General features: G+C 42.9%; 1 protein-coding gene across 6 annotated transcripts in view; it reads left to right on the top strand.

Annotated features, from left to right (window-relative positions):
• The window catches only part of ENTPD4 (ectonucleoside triphosphate diphosphohydrolase 4), a 41040-nt gene extending 19708 nt beyond the window's left edge, over nt 1-21332 (top strand). For 4 of the 6 annotated variants that reach the window (XM_081236713.1, XM_081236714.1, XM_081236715.1 and 1 more), the window contains 7 exons: nt 6524-6583; nt 6866-7020; nt 8608-8774; nt 12073-12397; nt 14077-14162; nt 15950-16111; nt 17308-21332. In XM_081236713.1, the coding sequence (XP_081092839.1) occupies nt 6524-6583; nt 6866-7020; nt 8608-8774; nt 12073-12397; nt 14077-14162; nt 15950-16111; nt 17308-17536 (1184 nt within the window). In that variant the 3' untranslated portion in view covers nt 17537-21332. The remainder of the gene's footprint in view (nt 1-6523; nt 6584-6865; nt 7021-8607; nt 8775-12072; nt 12398-14076; nt 14163-15949; nt 16112-17307) is intronic. The other 2 variants (XM_081236712.1, XM_081236716.1) reach the window with 2 other exon arrangements.
• Nucleotides 21333-21766: the final 434 nt, after the last annotated feature.

Here is a 21766-nt window from a genome sequence, read left to right as displayed (position 1 = left end):
TACACAAAACTCTGATTAAGGTGATAAATGGAATTAGAAAACTAAATCTTTTTTAGAATAGTGTACTAAACAATTACAGCATAAAAGTTAAATGAAAAGAGCATTAAGAATAGCTATAGGTACTACAACTTGGTAACAAAATTGCAGCATAAAAAGAATTTGTGACATGAAAAATATAGAAGGGGAAAAGTAAAAGGATGGGACCTTTACAGGCGAATGAAGGTAAATTGTTATCAGCAGGAAAAGGACTATTTGTGAGAGATTTTATGTAAACCTCTTGGTAACCACAGAGTAAAAATCCGAACAGAGATAAGTAACATAAAAAGGGGGGAAACTAAGCAAATCACCATGGAAAACCATGAACTTTCAAAGGTAGACAGAAACAGAAGGAAAAAGAAACAATGGAGAGACAACCAGAAGGCAAAAGATTAAATGGCAGTAGTAGATCCTTACACATAAATAATTAAACGTAAATAGATTGGGTTCACCAATCAAAAGGCACAGAATGACTGGATGGATCAACAAAAAAAAAAATGACCCAACTATACACTGTCTACAGGAGACTCATTTCATCTCCACAGACACACATAGGCTCAAAGTGGAAGGATAAAAGATGATATTCCAAGCAAATAGAAACCAAAAGAAAGCTGGCATAGTTATGTCAGACAAAATAGACTTCTAGACAAAAAGGACAACAAGTATCAAAGAAGATGCTTATATAATGACAAAGAGGTCAATACATCAAGGAGATAGAAGAATTGTAAATGTATATGCTCCCAACACCTGAGCACCAAAATATATTAAGCAAATACTGACAGGCCTTAGGGGAGAAGTCGACAAAAATACAACAGTAGTAAGGGCTTCAGTACCTCGCTATCATCAATGCATAGATTGTCCACACAGAAAATCAACAAGGAAACATTGGAATTGAACCAGGACAAGCAAACTTAACAGACATATACAAAACAATTCATCCAAAAGCACCCAAATACACATTGTTCTCAAGTGCACATGGAACATTCTCTAGGATCATGTGATAGGACACAAAACAAATGTTAGCAAACTTAAGAAGATTGAAATCATACCAACTATCTTTTCTGACCACAGTTGTATGAAACAAAAAATAGGCAACATGAAGAAAGCTGGAAAATCTACAAATACGTGAAAACTAAACAGCATACTTCTCAACAACCAGTGTGTCAAAGAAGAAATCAAAATCAAAAGAGAAATTTGAAAATTACAGTAAGTCCCCTACTTATGAACGAGTTCCATTCCGAGAGCGTGTTCATAAGTCCAGTTTGTTCATAAGTCCAACAGAGTTAGCACAGGTACCCAACTAACACAATCAGCTATATAGTACTGTACTGTAATAGGTTTATAATACTTTTCACACAAATAATACATAAGAAACAAATATGAAAAATAAAGAACATTTTTAATCTTACAATATAGTACCTTGAAAAGCAATAGTATGGTACAACAGCTGGCATACAGGGGCTGGCATGGAGTGAACAGACAAGAAGAGTTACTGGAGGAAGGAGAGGAGGTGGGAGATGGTAGAGCTGAAGGATCGTCAGCAATAGAAGATGGAGGGCAAGCTGCAATTTCACTCACACCTGACATTGATGGCACAGGTTCTGGGCTTGGAATAAGGATGCTGTACTACTGTATTCCATACAGTACTGTACAGTAAAGTGCACAAAAGCACAGCTACTTTTAAAGGATGCACACACATGGCAGTGTATGCCAGACATGTGAATTAACTTATGTGATTGCACATGCGAATGCATGCTTGCATCTTTGAAAGTTCGCAACTTGAAGGTTTGTACGTAGGGGACTTACTATATCTCAAAACAAATGAAAACGGAAATACAACATATCAAATATTGTGGGATGCAGCAAAGGCAGTTCTAAGAGGAGAATTTATAGCGATAAATGCATATATTAAGAAATTAGAAAGAGTTCAAACAACCTAACTTTGCACCTTAAGGAACTAGAATATTAAGACCAAATTAAGCCAGAAGTTAGCAGAAGGAAAGAAATAATAAAGGTTAGAGCAGAAATAAATGAAACAGAGACCAGAAAAACAATAGAAAGGATTAACGAAACTAAGAGCTGGTTCTTTGAAAAGACAAACAAAATTGGCAAACCTTTAGCCAGACTAAGAAAAAAGAAGACTCCGAGTTAGAAATGAAAGAGGAGACATTACAACTGATATTACGGAAATACATAGAATCATGAGAGTACTATGAACAATTAATATGCCAACAAATTACATAAGCCAGAAGAAATGGATATATTTCTAGAAACACACAACCTTCCAAGACTGAATCAGGAAATAGAAAATCTGACCAGACTGGTAATCAGTTAAGAGATTGAATTGATAATCAAAAAACTTCAACACAGAAAATTCCAGGACCAGATGGCTTTACTGGAGAATTCTACCAAGCATTTAAAGAAAACATCAATCCTCCTCAAACTCTTCCACAAAGGAGCAGGGAACACTCCAAACTCATTCTACAAAGCCAGCATTACCTTGACACCAAAACCACATAAAGATACCACAAGAGGGGCTTCCCTGGTGGCGCAGTGGTTGAGAATCTGCCTGCTAATGCAGGGGACACGGGTTCGAGCCCTGGTCTGGGAGGATCCCACATGCCACGGAGCAACTAGGCCCGTGAGCCGCAACTACTGAGCCTGCGCATCTGGAGCTTGTGCTCCGCAGTAAGAGAGGCCGCGATAGTGAGAGGCCCGCGTACCGCGATGAAGAGTGGCCCCCGCTTGCCACAACTAGAGAAAGCCCTTGCGCAGAAACGAAGACCCAACACAGCAAAAATAAATTAATTAATTAATAAAAAACTCCTACCCACCACTCCTCCCCAAAAAAGAAAAAGACCCTGTCTAGTTCTTAAAAAAAAAAAAAAAAAGATACCACAAGAAAAGAAAACTATAGACGAACATCCTGATAAATATAGCTGCAAAAATTCTCAACAAATCAACAAAATATTAGCAAACTGAATTCAAGAACACCTTAGAAGGATTATACACCATGACCAAGTGGGATTTATCCCTGGGATACAAGAACGATTCAACATATGCAAATCAATAAATGTTAATACATCAATAAAATGAAAGATAAAAATCACTTCATGTCAACAGATGCAGAAAAAGCATTTGACAAAATACAGCATCCTTTCATGGTAAAACAAACAAACAAGCAAAAACCCTTAATAAATTGGGTGTAGAAGGAACATACCTCAACATAATAAGGGCCACATATGACAAACTCACAGCTAACACTATACTCAATGGAGAAAAACCAAAAGTATTTCCTCCAAGATCAGGAATAAGACAAAGATGCCCACTCTCATTACTCCTATTCAATATAATATTGGAAGTCCTAGCTACAGCAGTTAGGCAAAGCAAAGAAATATATCTAAATTAGAAAAGAAGTAAAATCGTCACTATTTGCTGATGATATGTTCATATATAAAGAAAATCCTAAAAACTCAGTCAAAAATATTGATTAATTGTTGCATTAATCAACTATTTCAGTAAAGTGGCAGGATGCAAAATCAACGTACAGAAATTAGTTACATTCCTTTATGCTAATGATGAAGCATCTAAAATAGAAATCTAGAAGATGATCGCACTCACAGAAGCACTAAAAATGTAAAATACTTAGGAATAAATTTAACCAAGGAAGTGAAAGATCTGTACAATGAAAACTAAAAGACTTTGCTGAAAGAAATCAAAGCCATAAACAAATGGAAAGATGTCCTGTGTTCATGGATCAGAAGAATTGATATCGTTAAAATGGCCATACTACTCAAAGCCATCTACAGATTGAGTGCAATCCCCATGAAAATACCAAAGACATTCTTCACAGAAATAGAAGAAACAATCCTAAAATTTGTGTGGAACCACAAAGGACCCCGAATAGCCAAAGCAATCCTGAGAAAAAAGAACAAAGCAATCAGGCATCTGGGTTTCAAACTATACTACAAAGCCATAGTAATAAAAATAGTATGGTGCTGGCACAAAAATAGACATAGCAACCAATGGAACAGTACAGAGCCTGGAATTAAATTCAGGCATATATGGTCAACTAATATTTGACAAGGGAGCCAAGAAAGCTTTTTTCTTTTATCAGTGGATAAAAGACAGTCTCTTCAACAGATGATGCTGGGGAAACTGGAGAAACACATGCAGAGCAATGAAATTGGACCCCTGTCTCACACCATTCACAACAATTAACGCAAAACGGATCAAAGATTTAAACATAAGGCTCAAAACCGTACAACTTCAATAAGAAAGGAGGAAGCTCATCTATTGGTCATGGCAAGTTTTTTTGGACATGACACCAAAAGCACAAACAACAAAAGCAAAAATCAACAAATGGGCTACATCAAACTCAGAAACTTCTGTACAGCAAAAGAAATAATTAACAAAATGAAAAGACAACCTACAGAATAGGAGAAACTTTTTGCAAACCATCTATCATGTAAGTGGTTAATATCCAAAATATATAGAGAACTTGTACAATTTAATAACAACAACCCAAAAACTCTGATTTAAAAATGGGCAGAAGAACTAAGACATTTTCAAAAGAGGATGTCAAAATGGCCAACAGGCACATGAAAAGATGCTCCACATCACTAATCATCAGGGAAACACAAATCAAGACCACAGTGAGATATCACCCCACACCTGTTAGAACGGCTATCCTTAAGAAGATAAGAGACTACAGGTGCTGGTGAGAATGTGATGAAAAGGGAACCCTTATACATTGTTGGTGGGAATGAAAATTTGTCCAACACTATGGAAAACAGTATGGAGGTTCCTCAATAAAATAAGTTCTCAATAAAAATAGGGCTACCATACGATCCAGCAATTCCATTTCTGGGTATATGCCCAAAGGGAATGAAAACAGAATTTTGACAAGATGCATGTACTCCCGTGTTTATTGAAGCATTATTCACAGTAGCCAAGATACGGAAACAACCCAGATGTTCATCAACAGACAGATGGATAAAAAAAGATGTGGTAGATATACACAGTGGAATCTTATTCAACCATGAGAAAGGAGGAAGGATATCCTGCTATTTTTTTTTTTTTTTTTTTTTTTTTTTTTTGCGGTATGTGGTCCTCTCACTGTTGTGGCCTCTCCCGTTGCGGAGCACAGGCTCCGGACGCGCAGGCCCAACGGCCACGGCTCACGGGCCCAGCTGCTCCGCGGCATGTGGGATCTTCCCGGACCGGGGCACGAACCCGTGTCCCCTGCATCGGCAGGCGGACTCTCAACCACTGCGCCACCAGGGAAGCCCTATCCTGCTATTTTTGACAACATAGATGGACCTTGCGCACATTATGCTGAGCGAGATAAGTCAGAGAAAGACAAGGACTGTATGATATCACTTATTTGTGGAATCTGGAAAAGTCCAACGTGTAAAAAGACAGTAAAATGTTGGTTACTAGGGGATGGGGTCAGGAGATAAGACTGATAGTGTTCAAGGGTAGAAACTTGTAACAGTGGGTAAATAAGCCATAGACAGTTAATGCACAGTGTAGTCAATATAGACAATGATACTGTACTACAATGATGTAATGTGATAATATCACTACAAGGGCAATCATATTACGATATATAAACGTATCAAAGTAACACACTGTACCCCTTAATTTACACAGTGTTACATGCCAAATTTATTCAATTAAAAACAAGTTGGACAGGTCTTGAATTGTTGGGCTGTGGAGTTTGGACTTTGTTCTGTAGATCAGCCCAGCAGAGGATAGCATGGGTTGGAGTGGGAGAGTAGGGGCAGGAAAGTCAATTAGGTCTCTGTACCAGCTTAAATCAAGGCAGTAATGAAAATGGGTGAAGGTCCAATGTAGAAAATGTTATAAAAAGAGAATCAGACTTGGAAACTGAGTGAAAGTGTGAGATAAAAGAATGGAACGGTTAAGGGCTTCCCTGGTGGCGCAGTGGTTGAGAGTCCGCCTGCTGATGCAGGGGATGCGGGTTCGTGCCCTGGTCCGGGAAGATCCCACATGCTGCGGAGTGGCTGGGCCCGTGAGCCGTGGCCGCTGAGCCTGCGTGTCCGGAGCCTGTGCTCCGCAACGAGAGAGGCCACAACAGTGAGAGGCCCGCGTACCCCCCCACCAAAAAAAAAAAAAGAATGGAAAGGTTAGAGTTCACTTGTCTTTAAAACCTTGTACTTGATAGGTTTAACCTCATAAAAAGTGAAAACTCCGGTATTTCAAAACAACCTATAAATTTCAAAGAAACAGGAGTGCCTAGGGAATTATATTTTCAACCCACGCAAATGGTATGAAACTACAAAACTAAAAGCCGAGAGTTCTCGGAAAACCACTAGGAAAAGGTAATACATCAATAGAAATGTATTTTTTCAGATAACGTTTTCACAGCTTATCAGGGAATGAAATAAATGTTTGCACTGACTGCAATGATCAGGACTATATAAAATATTTTTAAACTTTACTCTTCTTATAACGTCTCTAGGTGTTTATGCTTGGATTGGCATTAATTTTGTCCTTGGACGATTCGAGCATATTGAAGATGGTAAGTATCGTGTTTCCAGCAAATGTATCTAACTGGAAGTTACGGCTTTTTCTGTTTCATGCAAAGCATAAAAAAGGAGCTGAGTGTTGTGACACAGCTGGGTGTGTAGGAGCAGAGTGGGAGGTGCTGCTGTGTCACACAGTAAACTTGGTCTTAGTGGGGAAAAGCAAGCTGGGTCTGCCTAGATACACTTGAACCCACCATCAAAGCAGGATGACTCTTCACAAGATCCCGCTTCTCTGCATTTGTTCCATTCCAGTGGCTGTTTCTTGTTCTTTCCAGATGATGAGGCAGTTGTGGAAGTTAACATCCCTGGTAGCGAAAGCAGCAAAGCCATTCTCCGTAAAAGAACAGCCGGTATTCTCGACATGGGAGGCGTCTCAACCCAGATAGCATACGAAGTCCCCAAAACTGTAAGCTTTGCCTCCTCACAGCAGGTTATTATCTGTACAAATTTCCTTCTGTTTGGTTTGATTTTCATTTAACATGTCTCCATCCATTTGTGTTTTGTTTTCTGAGTCTGAACACATCTTTACTGTGCTTGCTGAGGGTACCACCTTCTCAGCCCAGGAGAAAGGAGACGGGAGGAAACCAAGGCAAACCTCCACTAAGCCGTTTGTGTTTGTTCATTGAAGTCAGCTGGTTTGTTTTCTGAACTTATCTAGAATTTTCCTTTGGTGTATATGTCAGCCACACACTTGAGTTTTTGTTTCTATTTCCAGTCACTTCTTTTCTCAAAGGTACTGTAAAACTTAATATAATAGTATCAGATTTCTTAAGTTATAATTGGGAGAAATACTCTTGTGTGTGGCTCAGACAGCTTTTGATTTTTCTGGAAAGGATAGAGGTTTGTATCCACCGCTTCCACGTTTCTGAACTCATGGTTTACTCTGTCATTTCTGCATTATCCCCTTCGGTACTGTAGTTTCCCAGTAGGCTGGGTGGCCTTCTGTAGAGGGTGTCCAGATGCATTCCTGAATTGCTCTATGTCTTTATTACTGTTTCCATTCAGCTCTAGATTAATACCTAGCAGAGTGAGTGGTTAGAAAAGAGTGGAGCTGGACAAGCCTGAGCTGCATTGTCATCCTGTCCTCACTAGTTCTGGAATCTTATGCAAGTCACTTAGCTTTTTTGAGCGAGCCTCTTCAGCTATAAATGTGACTGCAAGTGCCTCTAACAGAGGATTATCATAAGGCTGATTGAGGTAGTGCATATATCCAATGGCCTGCTAGGCACCTTGTATCAGCTCAGTAAACATTATTGAAGTATTTATTAAGCTCCTTAGGAAATGCTTTGTAAATTCGAGTATTACAATTTGTGTTTCCTGCTTCCCATCCAGACATGCCTCTAGAAGCTATTACACTCTTCGTACAAAATCATGTTTTCCCCTCAAGTAAAGTAAGAAACTCATAGAAAACTAGTTTGGAAAAATATTTCCCATGGATGCATCATCCAAAAAAATTATTGTTAGCATTTTGGCATATTTCTTTTCATTCTTTTTTTATCTGTTTATAGTGTTCAAAAATATGGTTGTTACAATCTTACTATTTGTACAATTTTTGTCCTTTATTTAGCACTGCATAAGCATATTCCTCCATAAACTTTATTACCATTATTAACTGACCCTACATGAAATTGTATATATAGATGACATCCAGTTTTTTCTGTCACAGAATTGCAAAGGACATCTTTGTGTATAGAGACTTTTCAATATTTATGATTATTTTCAAAGCACAGGATTCCATAAATAGATTTACTAGATCAGAGGATATGAAACCACATTGCTAATGTCCCTTTTCAAAAAGTCGTATCAGTATCACAAATGTGCAGCCCATCTGAAATTTCTTTAAGTCAGGATTGTCGTATTGAATTAGAAGGGATGCTTAGAAGGACCCTTGGGAGATGCAGATGCAGAAATTTTTGCTCCTTTTTGACGAGAATTTTTGTAGGTCCCTCTTTTTAACAAGAGGTAATTGTTTTTGTATTGCTTAAAATACTAAAGTTTGTGGTCCTTACGTCTGTAGGAAGAAGTAGCTAAGAACTTATTGGCCGAATTTAACTTGGGATGTGACGTTCACCAAACTGAGCACGTGTACCGCGTCTACGTGGCCACATTTCTTGGGTTTGGTGGCAATGCTGCTCGACAGAGATACGAGGACAGAATATTTGCCAGCACAGTTCAAAAGAACAGGTAAAGCACCTTCCATTGCTCGGCCGTCACCTTGAAACCACGGTTTGTCCTCACAGAAGACATATCCAGGCCAAGCAGGGAGGCCTCAGTCAGCAGAAGCATATGAGCACGGTTAGCTGTTTATTGCCCCGCCTGCTGAGCTGGAGAAGAAATGAAAGGGCAGCAGGGTTCTGCCTTTGACCCCAGCTCACCCGCCTCCAAAGAAGGCTCTCGTTCTCTCAGACCCATGGCTCCCCTGCTGGATTAGAGGTTTCACTTTCAGGATATTAAAATACTTTCGAACCCTGGGTGTTGCTATTCCAGATTGCAAAATCCTGCGGAAACTCAGCACCTGGGCCACTCAGATGTCCTGGAGGCCCCTAGGAAACGATGATAGCATTGAGTTACGGGATGTCCTGGCGGTGTCATGGGAAACCAGCCTGGCAGTTATTTAGTGAATAAGACCATAGTGAAGGAAGTTATTCACGAGAAAGAAATGATCTAGAAGTCAAAGTTAGTGATTTTAACCCTCTTTAGCAGTGAAATTTTAAAAAATGAGTTCATGAAGAATTCTGGTATAGAAAATATGCAAAAACACTTTAACAGTTTAAATTTATTTTATAAGTTTAAGTGTATACCAATTATTTATTTGAAATTAGTCCGTAAGAACAGAAAAGCCATATGGATGAATAAAAAATCTGAAATCTGGGGTTTTGTAAAATGGTATTAATTACTGTGCTTTGTTTTGTTTTGTTTTTGACTGCGCTGGGTCTTCGTTGCTGCACGTGGGCTTTCTCTAGTTGTGGTGAGCAGGGGCTGCTCTTCATTGCGGTGCATGGTCTTCTCATTGCGGTGGCTTCTCTTGCTTCAGAGCACGGGCTCTAGGCGTGCAGGCTTCAGTAGTTGTGGCTCTCAGGCTCAGTAGTTGTGGCATGTGGGCTCTAGAACGCGGGCTCAGCAGCTGCGGCGCATGGGCCCAGTTGCTCCGCAGCATGTGGGATCCTCCCAGACCAGGGCTCGAACCCCTGTCCCCTGCATTGGCAGGCGGACTCCCAACCACTGCGCCACCAGGGAAGCCCCTTTGTTTTGTTTTGACGAAACAATTTTGAGGAGAAAAATCCTGATTCATAGAAATAAATGATAGTGTATTTCCTTGATCTATTTTAATCTTTTTTGTTGTTGAGGTATAGTTGATGTACAATATTATGTAAGTTTCAGGAGTACAACATAGTGATTCACAATTTTTAAAGGTTATATTTCATTTATAGTTATTATAAAATAATGGCTACAATTTAATCTTAATAAACCTGTGGAGGCCTGAACTTTAAGAAAGGCCAAGTCAGAGCCATTCATTACCTCATTTTCCAGAAATTCACATGTGTGAATAGGAGAAGCAGTAAAAACTTGTTCTTTGTCTGCTCCAGATGTTAACTGAATAGCGTTAGTTAAGAAAGATTAACTAGTCCCTGTTTCTTTTTAAAAATAGTATGTTATATAGCATACTTTAGTATAATTATTTTTAGTAATAGTCTTAAAATAGAAATATTTTATAAGTGATGTTTAAATTAGAATTTTGGAGAAACACCTTCTTCTGCAACCCTAATTTTTACTAATTGGTTTTAATGTCAAGAAGGTTATATAATGGACATTGCAGTGGTACTTTTTAATTTAGTTGTAGAGCAACTAAAAACTGTAACATGAAGTATACATTTGACTCATCTTGGACTTTTATAATAATTGTAAATGTTAGTCATCACTTTTTACATATGTCATGAATTGAGCCTTGAAATGCATATTTATCCCTTTGCCATTAGGAGTGATGATTGATTTTTTAAAATTACTTAAACATTTTTAGTGCATTTTGAGTTGCCCTGATCTTAGGAATAAACAACTTGTCAGTTGAGTGGCAGGTAGAAAGTTGACTTAATGTCAGTGACTGAATATCAAATTCAGGCGCCTTCCTAATAGTTAAACACCTTTTAGGCCCATGGGATTTCCTGGTATCAAACAGTAACATAACTCCAGCTGTTGTATGCTCTTTTCTACTTCTCAGTTGCTTAATGGTGAGGACACACAGTAGGATGACAGATCTGGACATTTCATCGGCAGATAGTAAGCATAGGGCATTTCAGTGAACAAGTTAAGATTTCTACAGGACTTCTCAAAGCCTGTAGTACAATAGAAACTGTTATTTGCTGCAGTTGGGATCAATAGTTAGTTAACTTAAAAATTTAGTTAAAACAGAGAATCATAAAAATAGAATCAACCCCAAGCACTTTGTTTTAACTTATGTATTCATTTGCCAATCTTTTGCTCTGGACTAAAGGCTTTTCTTAGGCTATTTCTCTGGCAGGCACTGCACCCACTCATCTTGATGTCATTTTGGATACCAGGGCCTTAAAGACATCTGTGAAGCAATTTGATACCAATTTCATCTAGATTTTTATTAATTTTTCCCTACTTTTTTTCTTTTAATCTTGATAACACCTAATTTGACACCGGTTTTCTAGCGATCTGCCTTTATCATATTTTTCTAAGCCATCTAACCTTAGCTTTAACAGCACCAGCGACTTCTTGTCACAGTCACATTTCATCTGTATATAATTAAAATCACAAGCACTAGTGGCAGAAACGGGGCTGGGAACAGCACAGTGGTGGGCGTTGGACTGCAGTGAGTGGGACACTGGGAGGTGCTTGTTAACTGCGGACCCGCAGCAGCCGTGGACACCAGCCTATGTCACAGGTCACGGAAAGCGTCAGTGATCTGACCAAGTCACAGTTCCACTGGACCCCGTTCAGCTGTCTGCTGTACGCACATGTGTATCATGAATCTCCAGGAGGGGCTTGAGTCCGTGTTTTCCCAACTTAATTTTTCCAGAGCCCCTTTTTTTTTTTTAAGAAGATGTTGGGGGTAGGAGTTTATTAATTAATTAATTTATTTTTGCTGTGTTGGGTCTTCATTTCTGTGTGAGGGCTTTCTCTAGTTGTGGCCAGCAGGGGCCACTCTTGATCGCGGCGCACGGGCCTCTCACTATCGCGGCCTCTCTTGTTGCGGAGCACAGGCTCCAGACGCGCAGGCTCAGTAGTTGTGGCTCACGGGCCTAGTTGCTCTGCGGCATGTGGGATCCTCCCAGACCAGGGCTCGAACCCGGGTCCCCTGCGTTAGCAGGCAGATTCTCAACCACTGCACCACCAGGGAAGCCCCCGGAACCCTTTTGTGTTCCACAGGGCAGAGTTTGAGAAACACTGACTTGCAGCCACTTTCTTCTTCACACAGCTTTCTGTTGGTCTCATGATGAAGTTTCTCTTTGTCCTGTAGGCTCCTGGGGAAACAGACAGGGCTGACTCCTGACACTCCGTACCTGGACCCCTGCCTCCCCCTGGACATCAAAGATGAAATCCAGCAGAATGGACAGACACTGTACCTGCGGGGCACGGGAGACTTTGACCTGTGCCGAGAGACCATCCAGCCTTTCATGAACAAAACAAACGAGACGCAGACCTCCCTCAATGGGGTCTACCAGCCCCCGATTCACTTCCAGAACAGTGAATTCTACGGCTTTTCCGAATTCTACTACTGTACTGAGGATGTGCTGCGGATGGGGGGAGACTACAGCGCTGCCGCATTCACGAGAGCTGCGAAGGTAACCGCCCAGGAAGCCAGGGTCCGTGGCGACGGGCCCAAGTCCAGAGCGGGGCAAGGGGGAGGGCGAAGGCTGTGCGTGCAGCACCTCGGCAGCCCTGCTCCCTTGGTTGGGCCCGAGGAATAGTCACAGCAGAAGCAGGAAGTCCCCTGTGAGACTGCGCTGGCCCTCAGTGGCTCCCAGAGGACAGTCCTTTACGTGTGATAGTGTAATTCTGATCTGGCAATTCCTCGCAGCTTCCGACCCCTTGTCTTCAGGACCCTTTTCCCTTGTTCTCCCTGCCTTCCTGACCCTGCCCTGGGCTCTCAGCCTTGGTGACCCCGGACGTCCTCCCTTGGTCCTTCGACCTCCAGGTTCTTGGACGGTGTCGTCCGTGTTCGTGGTCTGCCGCTGCCTCTCAGGAGGAGGCTCTGCATCTGCCTGCCCAGCGCCTGCTAGATTTCACGACTGCAGACAACCCCCCTTTCTCCCCATTCTCTTCTGCTCTGTTGTCTCGGTCATGGCATCACTCAACCATCTAGTTCCCCTCCCCCAAACCCAGGAGTTACAGACTTCTGCCTGTCACTCATCCATCCCTCACCGTACACCCCATCAGAGCAGTCATCAAGCATGTTACTGTACGTCATACATTTTCTCAGAGCCCTGCTCTCCCTACTTTCTGTCCTACCCTCGCTGTCCTAGTCCTGGCCACTCTCTGTCGCCCGCACTATGCAGGGGCCTCCCCGTGGTCCTCCTGCATCTGGTCCCCGCTCTGGAGTTCATCCTCCACACCACTCCCAAGTGTTCTGTCTGAAACCCAAGTGCAGCCACCTGCTCTCCTAGTGAAAGTCTTCAGTGGCTTTCTCTTGCTTCCAGGATGAATTTCAAATACTTCAGTGTTTCCTTCCCACCCTGTTGCCTCATCTCCCCACCTAGCACTTGATACTCTAATCGTGTCAGGCATCTGTTTGTTGCCCTCCCATCTGTTCTCCCTCCCATCTTGTCTTCGTCCGTCGTGTTTCCTCTGCCTGACATGCATCCTCACCCTCTCACCCCAGGCTGAGTGCCATTCTCTGTATCCCCTGTTGTGACTTTCACTGCCCCTGTGAGCCTCAATGTCTTCATCCTTTAAATAGGGGTTGGAATAGCAGCTATGTCAAGGAGTTGTTTGAAGCATTACATTTAGAAAAGGTGCCAGCACAGGGTTCAGTAAATGTTAGTTGTTAATATAAACATTACAAATAACTTCAGGAAAAGGTGGCACCTCTTTCCCTTCTCTTGAAGACAGAGCCTTTCGTAATCATCTTTGTGTTCCCAGAACCTTGCACCGTATAGCCACAGACACAGGTTTTCAGTCTGACCTGGCGGAAGGACTTCTTCACTTTTCCAAAAGTCTGTGCCTGTCACATGCGGTCACTGGGGGGAGAAACTTCGCAGCTTTGAAGAGGTCGGTTGTGGGCAGTGAGATTCTCTTTAACAATAACTTTGGCTGAATTTTAAGACAAAGAACAAGCGTTGTCTCAGCTCATCAGTAAACATTCACAGAGTGTGTGTCTCGTCCTCATGGGTCACAGACACAAGCTTGTGTCTCCTAATTGGAAGGATATGTTTGTTATGAAATGAATTTGGTAAAAACTTTTGAAATGAAAAACATTTAATAAACCTTTCCTAGTGATTATTTGGGGTGAAATTTCTTTCAGGATTATTGCGCAACAAAGTGGTCGATCTTGCGGGAACGCTTTGACCGAGGACTGTATGCTTCTCACGCCGACCTCCACAGGCTCAAGTAAGTCGTAGACAGCTGGGCCCAGGGTGTGTTGAAGAAACTGCGTGTCCATTCTTGGCCACACCATGGCCCCAGTCTACCTTCTTGTCCTCACCAGTCCCTACTCCTCCTCATCCCCTCCAGGCTCCTTTCAGATGAACGGCAAATACTCGTGCTCAAACGTGTCTTGCAGTTTGGGGCTCAGTTTTTTGTTTTTTTTTTAAATGAGCTCACTGTCATCAGAAAGATTTTTCTTTTTAATTAATTTGTTTATTTTTGGCTGTGTTGGGGCTTCGTTTCTGTGCGAGGGCTTTCTCTAGTTGCGGCAAGCGGGGACCACTCTTCATTGCGGTGCGCGGGCCTCTCACTGTGGCGGCCTCTCTTGTTGAGGAGCACAGGCTCCAGACGCGCAGGCTCAGTAGCTGCGGTGCACGGGCTTAGTTGCTCCGCAGCACGTGGGATCTTCCCAGACCAGGGCTCGAACCCGTGTCCCCTGCATTGGCAGGCAGATTCTCAACCACTGCGCCACCAGGGAAGCCCCTGGGGCTCAGTTTTGCTCTTCCGTCCACCTGGAACTCCCCTGTGCATCCTCTCCTCATTGATGTCCTGCCCAGACATCAGAGGTCAGATGCTGTCCCTTCCAAGTCTTCCTCTGTCCACTTAGCTAGGCTCCATCCCTCTCTGCGAGTCTCCAGAGCGCTCATTATGTCCCTCTTGTGGCGTTTACCATGTTCTGTTTTTATAGTTATTTGTAGCTTTTTAAAAATCCTCTTTCATTATAAGTCATTTAAGCACATTGGCTATCTTATTATTTATTTTGATGTCTTATTACTTGCTTAGCCCAGTGCTTTGCAGAAAGCAACCCTCTGATAAATGTTTAGAATCATAGGGCTTCCCTGGTGGCGCAGTGGTTGAGAGTCCGCCTGCCGATGCAGGGGACACGGGTTCGTGCCCCGGTCCGGGAAGATCCCACATGCCGCGGAGCGGCTGGGCCCGTGAGCCATGGCCGCTGAGCCTGCGCGTCCGGAGCCTGTGCTCCACAACGGGAGAGGCCACAGCAGTGAGAGGCCCGCGTACCGCAAAAAATATATATATATATATTTAGAATCATAGATTATCAGAGCTGAAAAGGACCTGCCTATCTTGTCATTTTATAATAAAGAAACTGAGGTCCAGAGAAGGTGGAACTTGCTCAGTATTTATTCAGAACTGAATTGAGTAAGTGATGCAAGGCCTGAGGGGAAAAATCTCCTGCGGCCACGTATTAAATTACACGGAGGGCTTCCCTGGTGGCACAGTGGTTGAGAATCTGCCTGCCAATGCAGGGGACATGGGTTCGAGCCCTGGTCTGGGAAGATCCCACGTGCCACGGAGCAACTAGGCCCGTGAGCCACAACTACTGAGCCTGCGCGTCTGGAGCCTGTGCTCCGCAACAAAAGAGGCCACAACAGTGAGAGGCCCACACACCGCGATGAAGAGTGGCCCCCACTTGCCACAACTAGAGAAAGCCCTTGCACAGAAACGAAGACCCAACACAGCCAAAAATAAAAATAAATTAAAAAAAAAAAAAATTACACGGAGACCAAGCTTCATGAGCAGATTGATTTTAACAGGTGAGTGGTGTGGGACAGAGGGCGTAAAGCAAGCACATCAGCTGGAGATGCGTGTGGATGGTTTCGCCCTCAGAGCGCAGGCCTCGTGAAGCCTGTGCACCCCCGCTGATCACAGAGGGCAAGGCCGGCTCCACGAACGTGCTTCTGGACCCACCCAGTGACTCCGTCCCACTCCCACGTTTGTGCTATTTGTAGGTATCAGTGCTTCAAATCCGCCTGGATGTTTGAGGTGTTCCACAGGGGCTTCTCGTTTCCTGTCAACTACAGAAATTTAAAGACGGCTTTGCAAGTTTACGACAAGGAGGTTCAGTGGACCCTCGGAGCAATCCTCTACAGGACCCGCTTTTTACCCTTAAGGTATGGCTGCGAATTTGGTAATGAGAATCCAACAGCAGATGCTTCCCTGCATCCGAGGCGTCGTGGGCAGTGGGTGTGGCCGTTTGGGGCGTTGTTAGCGCTGGCCGTGGGCAGAATGGGGGAGTCGGGGAGGTCTGACTTGGTCTCCCCCCCGGAGCCTCCTCCCTTCCCAGCCCACCATCCCAGCAAAGGCGCCACGAAAGTGCTTATTCTCAGCTGTGTGTTCCCTAGCCCCTGCACAGAAGGGTCCATTCCAGGGTCCTTAACCTTTATGACCTTGGACCCCTTCTCAAAATCTTGTTTTTAATGCATGATGTAAATACATAGGCTATAGAGGAAACCATTGTATTGCAGTACATTCATCAGAATATTACAGAAGACAAATATGTGATACAGTGATATACGTTCTTCTTTATTAGCACATTAAATAGCAAGACCTGGCAGCAGAATTCGTACTTCCTGTAAGTTCAGTGTGATGATGCCTGTTGATGATATTTTGAGGCATCTGCAAAACACCACAGTGTGATGTAAAAGATCTGTGAGTTTCTCTAGGAACAGAGTCACTAGTTCTGCTGATACTATAGTAGCAATGGTTTTTTGTCTACATTCACGTTCAGTGAAAATACTGCATTACAACCAGAGATTGGTAAAATAAAGATGCGCCTTTTTTCCCACTCAAGTTCACAGACTTAGCTGTCAGTTGACCCCCCCCCATAAGAACCCTGGTTCACTAACAAATGAGATATTAGCTGTTTTTGTTTTTGTTTTTTCCCTTCATTTAATTAAGCATCTCCCAGCAGCACATTTAGCTGGGTTAACTGCAAAACTTGTGAGTAGTGGATGTTACTGATCATAAACATGTGGTTTGATTCCACATTAGCTTCTGTGTATTAGTGAAACACTCACAGTTGTAACTTTCTCTGATTTTTGTTACCCAAATTATAATGCTGGTAACAGCTACAGGCTTAAGAATACCCTTTCACATGTTATCGTGTTCATACTTACAGCTACCCTCTGCTGGGCCACATTATCCTACATTTTAGAGGAGGGGAAACTGAGTCTGGGAGACTGAGGTTACAGCTTCTGTCTGCAGAGCTGAGTCCTAAACCAGGTCCCTCCCACCCACGCTGCGCATCAATACATCACACTTCCCGCCTGCCTAGTTCTCACGTTTGTTCTTGTTCCCGTGTGGGCAGAGATATCCAGCAGGAGACCTTCCGGGCCAGCCACGCGCACTGGCGGGGCTTCTCCTTTGTGTACAATCACTACCTGTTCTCGGGCTGCTTCCTGGTGGTCCTGCTCGCCATCGTCCTCTACCTGCTGCGGCTGCGGCGCATCCACAGGCGGGCCCCGCGCAGTGGCTCAGCCACCACCGTCTGGCTGGAGGACGGCCTTCCGTCCCAGAAGATCGCCAGTACCTTGTGAGCCGGAGTTCGAGCCCCAGAAAGACTCTAAAGGAAAAGCCATTTTTGCCTCAGGGTTTCTCCTCTTCATTCTCATTTGTTTTGTTTTTCCTCTCCCTTTTTGTTCCTTGAAACAAAACCAAAATCCACCCGTTCGTAAACTCTGCTGTCCTAGAAGCATTGCATTTAGCCGTTCTGTGTCCAGCTTTAAGTTGCGGAATAGGGAAAAGGGAACATCACTTCATTTTTGCTGCATAGGATATCTGCCAAAAATTACTAAGATTTTTGGTTGTTCTCTAAGGTATATTTGATTTTAAACAGATGCACTTTAATATTGGAGGCAAACGGCAGGCTTTTCTCTGTCAGGGGAGGTGGGACCGAGGGGTGACGCTTTCACAGAACCAGAACACATACCGACTGGACCGATCATCCCCTTTTTCTCTCTGTCTTGAAAGCGCTAACCTAAAGAGGGAGATGTTTAGTTTTATTTATTGTTCAGGGCTGTTGCTGTTTGTTTTCTTTGCAGGTTAAAAAAATCAAAACTGTTGATATACAAAATAGAGAGGTACAGGCACCAGGAGGTAACGGTTTTTAAAATTGATAGTGAAGAGACCTGAAAAATGTGAAATGATGACCAGAGCGCTGTGTGTGTGTGAGGGTGAGAGTGTGTGTCTGTAAGGGTGAGAGTGGTGTGTGTGAGAGTGAGAGTGTGTGCACGCGTGTGTGTGTATGAAAACCACTGATGGGAGAGAGTGAGGGAGTGCAGCGTTCTCACTTTTAAAAGCACACACTTCAGAAGGCAGTGTTTCATTTCATTTAGAACAATCATTCCCCGTTACCGTTACTACTTCTGACCACAGGTAGTTACTTTCTTCATGCCACCTTTCAGCGGCCTTAGAACACTACGTTTTTGAGTTGGAAAATTCATAGTTCACTAGTTTCGGTGTTGTTAGAACTGGAGCTGGTGCTTGTCAACAGGCACGTCCGTGTTTCTCAGTAGCTCGTTTGTGCTTGTTTAATTGTGCTCCGGTTTCTTCCATCTTCAAGTTGGTACCCCCCGCCCTCGTACTTCAGAGACCTAGCTTGACTGTCGCGGTTGAGGCTGTGCTGGCAGGGCCACTGTAAATCCAAATGAAGTGAAGAACTGAACACAAGAAATCAACTCACAGTTTGAAGAAAACGCGTTTGACATTTTAAACAAAAACCTAAAAAGGACAACTGGATTGCCGTGTATGAGATTAGTGGGTTTTCACCTATTGGTTTAGCTTAGAAGCTTTGGGAATTCTCATGCATAGTTTTTTAGGCGATGTTCTTTGTGTGTGTGTGTGTGTGTGTGTGTGTATGCACACACAAGCTATTTCTTAACTCCAGAACAGCTAAATTCGTCTAGTTGGTAACAAATGTATATTTCCAGAATCATCAACTGCTTTTTTAAAAAATCAATGATGAGAGAAAGAATTCAGGTTCTGAAGCCCTTATTTAATTTAGAAAAAATTTTTAGATTTTCATCTCGTCTATTAATTACTTAAAAGCGTGGCATACAAGTATATTGATGACTTAAAAGATTATGAATTTATGAAAGAAATGCAAATCCTGTGATTCTGCTCTTCAAAGTGAATATTCGAACAACGGACAAATTATTGGTAGAAAGTTTGCCTCTCAAATATAAAGAAGGTTAGAGGAGCTGTATGGTGGTATAGCATCTGATGTGTAGAGAGACTTGTTTCAGAGAGGATGGAGACAGATGTCTCTCGAAAAATCCAGCTTCTGAAATGCTGGTCTCCAGCTATTTAAATGCTTAGTCCCTGGTAAATACTGTTCCTTTTCAAGACGCAGCCACACACGAGCTGTGTCATGGGTACCCCAGGGGCGTAGTGAGCTGGCGTGCTTCTCCTTGACTTTTTAAAGAAGGTTTGCCCTGTGGACTGTGGGTGGCATTAGGGGTGAAGAAGAAGTAAGTTTACGTGTTAGCTTTTCTGCCGCCAGCCATTTGGAGTAGTAAGGCCCTAACCTGCAGAACGAAAATTTTCCAACGCCTAGAATATGTGATTTGGCCTTTCAAATCAAGGCAAGGATAAGCTAGCATAGGCACAGATCTAAATAGGCCTAAATTAAGACCTCCTACGATAAATAGCCACTTTTTAAATAAAGGGTGCTAACCTGGCCCAGCTCTGTACCATTTGGGGAGCGCAGTAGAGACCAGCATGGAGGATCCAAGCCTGAGCATCCATCTGCAGGGACCTAACTCACTCTCCAAAGGAAGTCCCCAAATTAGGGTTCCAAGGCCCAGCGGCCTTATACTTTGCACAGTTCGGTGCCGTATCCCCTGCCAAAGAACTCCCGGAGCAGGCCTGGCAAACTTGCCCACAGGGAAAATCTAGGAGACCCTTGAGCTAAGAATGGTTTTTCAATTTTTAAAGGGTCATTAAAGAAAAAAAAGTGACGGATACACAACAGAGACTGCATGTGGCCTGTAGAGCCTCAAATATTTACTAAGTGTCCCTTTACAGAAGACATCTGCTGACCCTGCGTGGAGAGTCCCGTTCAAGGACAGATACACAGCCACATCCTCTTCATTCAGGAAGGTAGTTACCACCCATGAGCACAAAAAGAGGGGCAAGAGAAGTGACCAAACTTCAATCCCCAAATAGTTGTTTATGCTCCAGAATTTCACTTATCTTTGCCTCTAGATTCTTTTCAAGATCGGTTTTCTAATAAACCAAGTAGCATACTCCTCCTTCCCCCCGCCCAAATTTAAAACGTGCTGTTCAGGAGGGCTCGCAGTGTTGTGTTGAGATCTCTGCAGTCATGAGAAGGGCTCAGTAGCTTCTCCCCACCCAGCACCAGGGACGAGAAGACGGCCAGGAACTTTCTCTCAGCGATGCAGGCGCAGGCTGGGGTGAGAGGCAAGCACCGGAGGGGGCTTAACTCAGGAAGCAAAGAGTATCAATTAAGGGCTGGCCAAGAAGGCAGTAAACTCTGAACACTTTTAGCAACAGAAAGCAAGAGAAATTGGACCGGTGGGAACTTGCTAAAAGCCTCACAGAGAACAATGTTATGTGTTAACTCTTGGTGGAAAGACTCCTCCAGTAAATGCTTCTGTTCCATCGTCATATCTGTGCTGCTGCTTTCTGAACCTCCAGAGGATGTTCTCGAAGATTTTACAGTCCACTTAAAAGTACAAACAGACTGATTTGTACTGGTGGTTTCTGCCCATTTTCACCCTAAACTGCTGGCTTTCTGCAGCACTCCCCACCTCGGGGGCAGGGGAGACGCTTGCTCGCCCATCATCGCAGCTGTGCACCCAGGAGGGCAAGCTCTAGATTACCCAGTGTTTAAATTTGAAACTCAGGCCTACATAGAGTACTTTTCCTTCTGAGAAGCCTGCACCACTTAGCAAGAAACTCCAAGAGGCAAATGTGTTTTCCAAGCTTTTAAAAAAAATCAGCTTTAGAATTTTGTGTGGTAACGTGCAATGCAGCAAAACTACCTATGAGTAAATTATTTAGTTATTTATTTCTATTTCAGGGTTTTGTTTTTTTTTATTTTTATTGATTTTCCCCTTCCATAATGAATGATGTGACCAACCAAGGAGAATTCTTTGTTCTGTTACTAAGATTATATTTTACGTTTAGGAATTGTACAAACTAAGGGAGCATCTTTAAATGTTTTTAATTTAAATGATGTTTTCCATTCAAAGAAGAATTATCTTCGGGAGATGGTTGTGGTGTCTATCACTTTCTGTATTTGGCAACCTCACACTGCCACCCTCCACATGGATGAGTGTCGAGAATAAAAAGTTCATTCGGTGGCCCACAGACTCTGTGTGAGCTTGCTTTCTTGGGATTTAAAGAGATTTTTCTCTGATGTTTGAATCAAGTTATCTGTTAGAATGCTTAGTTGAACTTGAATCTACATTCAGTAAAATAAATTGTCTGAGTCTGACTGCGCACTCCATGCCTTTGCTGTATCTGGCGTGCGTGTAGTGAAGCTCTGCTGTGTGCGGGTTCCCCTGTGTGTAGGGAAACCAAGCATTTCACAAGGAGAAATATATACCATGGTGTAATAGCAACCCCTTTGTCAACAATAAAGGCCATCCTGAGACTAAGGTTTTTAAGGTTATCATTTTAAAGTACCCGTTAACTATATATATACGTACAAGGAAAAGAAATTATCCAACCTTACGTATTTTGTCTTATAAATAGTAAAGTCATTGCTGCCAGTTTTGCAATTAGATCCAAGCTTACAGCCG

The sequence above is a fragment of the Mesoplodon bidens genome, assembly GCF_964165515.1.
Source record: "Mesoplodon bidens genome assembly, chromosome: 6".
Taxonomy (NCBI): Eukaryota; Metazoa; Chordata; class Mammalia; order Artiodactyla; family Ziphiidae; genus Mesoplodon; species Mesoplodon bidens.
This window is presented reverse-complemented; position numbering and strand designations above follow the sequence as displayed.